Genomic DNA, 7195 nt, shown 5'->3' on the forward strand with positions numbered 1-7195 from the left:
GTATCATAGGTGCGCTCAAACTCGAGCTAAGCTCTTTTAACGAAAGAGAATTCACAATCACAAAATTACAGTGGTGGATGTTTTGAGTCTTAATTTAAAATGTTTGCGCAAGAATGTGCGAAAATATAAGTACGGAGCGCGTAGCGCAAGGAATCGCAAGGCTTCGTGAAAAATTATTTTTGAAAATCAAAAATCATAATATTTGTTTGAAAATTAAATTTTAGTATAGACGTAGCCTTGGCGTGAACCAATACGCTTCGAAGTTTATTTTTCTCTTTTGATGCTGCCTAGCTGCCTGTTTGAAGTTGTGATGTTTCATCTTTATGAGATTTTATGCGATTTAAAATTATTCAATTGATCAAAATCGCCTATTTCAAAGCTATTTTTATTTTAAAACAGTACAATTTTTTATTTAAAATATGATAAAATACAATAGAACAAAATCTTATTTAGATATAAAGAGATTTTTTCAAGAGTCACTGAAAAAAAATTACTGGCGGGGAGTAAGTTTAACAATAAAGGTCCGAATCTCCATAGGGTTTAGAAGAACATTCACCACATCTAACTTTTCTGATTCAGGAGGCAAAACAGAATCATTTTCTAAAATTTCGTTTGCTTCTGGTGTCCATTTAAGACGATCTTTTTTCTCCAGCCACTGATTCCCTCCCAATGTAGTTTCAAACACTGAAGCTACCGTAAACGTTGAGAACAGATCCTGAAAATTTTTAAGTTATTAAAATTTGTTGAATTATTTCTTCAATTGAAGAAACATATAATATAATATACAAAAAAATTTGTAGGCTGGCACTTGGAACAAGCAGAATCTTTTGTTTTTTAATTCGGTTCATACTTTTTTATACCTATAACATGTTTTTATACACTATTAAAAATGTTTAGAATTCTACTACATCCAGAATTCCAATACATGTAGTAGAGCGTTTCTAAGACGAAAATTGTGTACAAGGAAATTACGGAATCAATGGAATTCAAGAAATTGACGGAGTTCACCGAAGTCAAGGAATTTCCGGAATTCAAGAAATTTATTAAATTACGAAATTCATAACATTCATGGAATTCACATAATTCATGGAAACGAAGGAATTTATCAATTTCACAGAAGTCACGGAATTTTCAGAATTCATGAAATTCAAGGAATTTTCGAAATTAATAGAAAGCAAGGAATTTAAGAGATTCATACAAATCACCGAATTCACCAAATTCATAGAATTAGAGAAAATCGAGAAATATATGGCATTTTTGAAGTTTAGGGAATTAATGGAATTCAAGTTATTTACGGATTTCAAGAAATTCATAGAATTCCGAGAATTCTGGAAATTCATGGAATTCATTGGTTTTGCGGAATTAATGGAATTTACGGAAATCACGGTATACGCTTCATTGATGGCACTCGCGGAATTCACAGACGCTTCATTTACAGAATTCACAAAATTCACAGTATTCATGAAATTTAGAGCATACACGGATTTCATGAAATTGAGCGAATCTACGGAATTCAAGGAATACGCGGGATTGGCGGGATATGCAATTCGGGAAATTCATGCAATTCGGGAAATTCATGCAATTCGAGAAATTAACTGAATTCGCAGAATTCATAGAAATAAAATAATTCTCGGAATTCATGTAACAACCGGAATTCATGCAATTCACAGAATTCAAGGGATTCAAGGAATTCAAGAGATTCACGGAATTAATGGAATTCCAGAAATTTATGGAATTTGAGGACTTCGCGAAATTCATGGAATTCATTTGGATTCGCAGAATTCACGAAATTCAATTAATTAAAGGAATTGATTGAATTCAAGTAATTCACGGACTTCATTGAATTAAAGAAATTCATAGAGTTCGATTGACTGTAATCACAGAAAGGAAGAATCTCATGGATGCAAGGAATTCACGGAATTAATGGAACTCGTCGAACTCCATTAATTCCATACATTTCGTGAATGTCGTGAATTAGTTAAAATCCATGAATTTCATGAATTCTTTGAAATCCATGTATTCCGTGATTTCCATGAATTCCATGTACTTGATGAATCCCATGAATTGCTTTATTTTTGTAATTTCTTTTGATTCCGTGAATTTCTTTAATTCATAATTTGCGTCAATTCCGTGAATCCCATGAATTGCGTGATTTTCGTAAATTGGGCGGATTTCGTAAATTCCCTTATTTTATTTAATGCCATGAATTTTGTCAATTCATTGAATTTTGTGAATTCAGTGCATTTCATCAAATCTTTAAATTCCGCATATTCCATGAATTCCGTAAATTCCGCATATTCCATGAATTCCGTAAATTCCTTAAATTTCCGGAATTCCGTGGATTCTATGAATCTCGTGAGATCCTTGTGTTCCGTGCACAGCGTGAATTCCGTAGATTCCATTAATTCTATGAATTCCGCGAATACCATGAATTCAGTGTACTACATGAATTCCATTTAATCCGTGAATTCCGGGCGTTATATGAATTCCTTAAATTCAGTCAATTCTGTGAATTCCACGAGTTCCATAACCGTGACCATTATAATTATAATTATAAATACTATTACAATCACTATTTACCATTTAAACATTACCATTTACTGATTAATATTACCATTTAACATACCATTTACCACTTATCATTTATTATATACCATTTGTCATTTATAATTTACTAATTACCTTTACCATTATCATTAAAATTACTATTGCCATTTACCATTTTTACTTTTTGTATTATACTTTTTTAAATCTTTTTTTTCATAAATTTTGTAATTAAAATTTGAAAGAAAATCGGTTCGTTTATAAAATCATTCAAATTAATCAAAGAAATTTACATGCTCAATTTAAAATTTTTTGAAAATTTGAAATTTAATAATAATATTAATTTTTTATTTTGAAAAATTCATTTTAAGATCATATTTCAAAACATTGAAAAACATTTCAAATGATTTCCTAAAATTTCAGAAAAGAATGTAGAAGATTCTAAAGCAAAACTTTAAATTTTGCAGGATTAAGAAATTTTAGAAGAAATTTGAATATACAGAAGTTTTGAAAAAATACAAAAATAATTCTCAACTTAATATATGTCAAAACAAAATTTAGATTTTTGAAAATTTCGACTAAAAATTTAGAAGCTTTTTAAGAATTTTGAAAGGTTTCAAGAGGATAACAAGATATTCTTAGAATTCGTGAGAATGTTGAAGTCATTATTTATTTAAAAATTTTTAAACTTGACGAAAGATTACCAAAATTTTCACAAATGAATCCACAAGATTTTTAAGCAAATTTAGGAATAATTTAAGCCAGTTTAAAGCTATTCAATACTTCTGAAGTTTTCTAGAGAATAAAGATATTTTTAAGCTTTGAAAGGTTTTCCAACATTATTTTCAAGCAAAAATATTTTTGAAATTTCTCGAAAATCCTAGAAAAATTATATCAATATAAACTTAAAACACGAAACAAAAGAATACTAAAAATAAAATGTTATTAAAAATTTATACTTTGCATTAAATATTATTTTTCCTTGCAAATTATACTTTGCCGGGACTTGTTTTTCTTGATAGAGTAAACAATCTTTTTTGTTGAGAAAATTTATCTATTTTGTTATAAACTTTATGTTTATTAAATTAAAATTGCAACTTTTGGTTGAAAATGAAATCAATTTGTTTAAAATTGACTTGTTTCTTTATTAATTTATCATTTTAGTTTAAAATTCATCTCTTTTTTTGAAATAGGATTGAACTATTTTGTTGTAAATTCGGTTTTGAAGCATTCAATTGTATTTTATTTAAAATAAAAATCTTTTTGGATTGAAATATCGAATATTACGTTTTTGTTGGTGTTAAGAATTCATTTATTTAGTTCCAATTTTAAATATTTTTTTTTTGGTTGAAGAATCATCATTTTAGTTGACATGTATGTTTTTTTGTTAGACAATTTTGATGCTAGGAAAGGGCCTGGGGGAGGGGGTAAGCATGCAAAACTTTCCCCCGCACGTATCAAGTTCATATTACCACTATAGATGGGTATTCGTGCGAAATAACATTCCTCTTCAGGATAACTCAAAAATTTTATTTTATAGCGGTAAAAAATGCTCAAAAAGTTTCAAACATTTTTTTAGGTCATGTTTCAGAGATATAGTTCTAGTTTTTTCAAGAAAAAAATACTTATTTTATCTAGTTTCCCATGTATTTTATCCAAATTTTTCATAGGGGTACTTGATGGCTAAAGAAAACAAAGTCTAGCGCAGGGCGCCGTGCGCGTATTGCGTATAACGCACAGCATTAATCCAAGGCCTGGAACATCACAGATCGATCGAAAAAGACGAAACTGATTTTTATGATCGAAATGTATGTGATAGTCACCTAAAAGACTATTTAGAAACGAAAAATGTAAAATTTTAAAAATAAAAAGTAGGGGTAAAACAAATGTCTTGAGAAGTTCCAACTTTTTTTGTGGTTTTGTTTTACTGATACACCTCTTCTTTTTTCAGAAAAAAATACTTATATTGTCTGCATCGACATATATTTCACCCAATTTTTTCATTGGGCACTTCATGGCTAAAGAAACTCGAATTTACTGTGGGGCGCCGCGTCGTGCGTGTATTGAAATGTTTTAAAAAGTTTCAACATTTTTTAAAAGTTTTGTTTTAGTGATAATCTTCTAGTTTTTTTAAGAGAGAAATACTTATATTGTTTACTGAGACATATATTTTACCCACATTTTTCATAGGGGTAATTCATGACTAAAGAAAACAAAATTTAGCTGTGGGCGACGTACGTGTGTTACGTACAGCGCACATTACGTCAAGGCCTGGAACATCACAGGTCGATCGAAAACGACAAAGCTGATTTTGATGATCGAAATATATGTCATAGTTACCCAAAAGACTTGTTAGGAATAAAAAATTTAAAACTTTCAAAATAAAAAAATGCGGTAAAAGAAATGTTGTAAAAAATTCCAACATTATTTTTTAAGGTTGTGCGTTAGTGATAAACCTCTAGTTTTTTTTTAGGAAAAAATACTTATATTGTCTACTTCAACATATATTTTACCCAAATTTTTCAGAGTGGTAATTCTTGGCTGAAAAAACAAAGTCTGGCGCGGGGTGCTGTGCGTGTGTTGCGTACTTGTATTACGTACGTGTATTGCGTGTGCACGGCACCCCGCGCCAGATTTTATTTTTTAAGTCATGGAGTACTCCTACGAAAAATTTGGGGAAAATATATGTTGAAGTAGACAATATAAGACAATATAAGCCTTTTTTTCTAAAAGAACTAGAGTCGTATCTCTAGACAATAAACGGCGCCGCGCACTAAATTATTTTTCTTTTTAATCACAGAAGTACCCATATGAAAAATTTGGGTAAAATATATATTAAAGTAGACAATATAAGTCTTTTTTCTTTCAAAAACTAGAGGTGTATCACTAAAACACAACCTTGAAAAGAATCTTGGAGCTTTTTACAACATTTTTTTACTCCAACTTTTTATTTAAAAATTTTTCATTTCTAACAAGTCTTATGGGTGACTATAACGTGTAGTTTATTCATCAAAGTCCGTTTTGTCGTTTTCAATCGATCTGTGATGTTCCAAGCCTTGGAATAATATAGTGCGCTTTACGCAATATACGCACGGCGCGGCGCCGTTCAAGATCAGCCCTCAGCTTATGTTGTCGGCTGATCTTGAGGCGCTACCTATAGCGCCATTAAAGCCACAACAACGGCTTTTCGCGCTCAGGTGTAATGTTATCCCTGAACATTACCACCAGCTTATACTTGGAGATGTTTTAATCGGCTCTCTTAACAGATTTGATAAGGCCATAAGATCGGCCATAAGAAAGTGACTTAATTTGCCACACAACATCCTTATGGCATATTTCCACGCGTCTGTTTGAAATGGGAGGGGGGGGGTTGGCATTCCATTTTTAAGATGGATGGCTCCACTGCTCTGGAAGATCAGACTTGCAGGCCTGAGAGAAGAAGAGCATCTAGGCAACATAAATTGTTTCCTCGAGCGAGAGATCGCCGTATGTGATCATAGACTCACATACAAAGGCGGTCGGCTGTGCTCACTTGCAGATGTGTATAAGTTCTGGGCCACACAACTCTACAAGTCTGTAGATGGTGGTGGTGTAAGGGACTCGGCCAAAACACCTGGCCAACACTTCTAGATGAACGCCGGTACTAGATTCTTATCTGGTAGGGATGTTATAAATTCCTGCCGGATAAAAATCAGCACTTTACCAACAACATCTCGCAGCGCTCGAGGGCGATTCAGGGATAGGAGTTGTAGGGCTGGATGAGCTGGCCCGGAAACCCTAAACCATGTCTTGCAAGTCTATCACCGGACGCATGCCGCCCATATTAGACGTCATAACGCAGTCGTCAAGTTTGCAGCACAACGACTAAGCGGCCAAGGATGTGTTGTTATTCAGGAGCCGCTTATTATCACCCAAGAAGTTTTGCGTAAACCGGACCTGCTTGCGGTGAAGACCATTCTGTCTTAGTCGTTGATGCACAGGTTGTTGGTGAGCAGTCCAGTTTACGAGCTCCTCACAACAACAAGAAAAGCAAATATCAACACGCCGAGAGAACTGCGTATATTCGTCAAAAATACGGGGACCAAAATGCCAACATCTTTTTTAGCTCTGCAACCCTTAATTGGAAAGGTGTTCGGGACACTAGTTCAGCATCTGACCTAAGGGGGTGGGGTTTCGCCCAGAGGCATTTTAAAACAATGTACTCTAGGGTGCTAGTGGGAGGACTTGCAGCTTTCAAGATCTATAATGCAAGTACCTCTCACATCCGGGAAAATCTCCCTGGGAATCTGGTGATTATGACGGATAAGCTGTCAAGCTTAATAGGTGACGCCTCCAGACAAGAGGCGCAATATAAGGGGGGGTTTTAGTGGGTATGGTCAGTTTGACAGAGCCCCACACTCTGTTTGAAAACCCAAGAGGTTTAAACCAGTCGCGCAGTAATGCATTTCCCCTCCTTACCAAAAAAATAAAAAAAAAATAAATAAATAAAAAAAATAGCTAAATTCCTCATCATCTAATTAGTGACGCGCATGAATGGATTAACGAGATTCCCACTGTGGAGATGATGAGCATTAGCAAAAGATTTAACCGGGCGGGCCAATTCCACTATTAGGTTTTCTAATTCAGCACTCAGTCGTATTCGGGGGGGGGG

At 33.5% G+C, this 7195-nt stretch overlaps 1 protein-coding gene across 1 annotated transcript in view; it reads right to left on the reverse strand.

Annotated features, from left to right (window-relative positions):
- Nucleotides 1-380: 380 nt before the first annotated feature.
- LOC117177947 (lysosomal alpha-mannosidase-like) overlaps nt 381-7195 on the reverse strand; it is a 57425-nt gene continuing 50610 nt past the window's right edge. The window contains exon 17 of the mRNA XM_033369076.1: nt 381-715. Coding sequence (XP_033224967.1) covers nt 491-715 — 225 coding nt within the window. The 3' untranslated portion in view covers nt 381-490. The remainder of the gene's footprint in view (nt 716-7195) is intronic.

Source organism: Belonocnema kinseyi, chromosome 8 (genome assembly GCF_010883055.1).
Source record: "Belonocnema kinseyi isolate 2016_QV_RU_SX_M_011 chromosome 8, B_treatae_v1, whole genome shotgun sequence".
NCBI lineage: Eukaryota > Metazoa > Arthropoda > Insecta > Hymenoptera > Cynipidae > Belonocnema > Belonocnema kinseyi.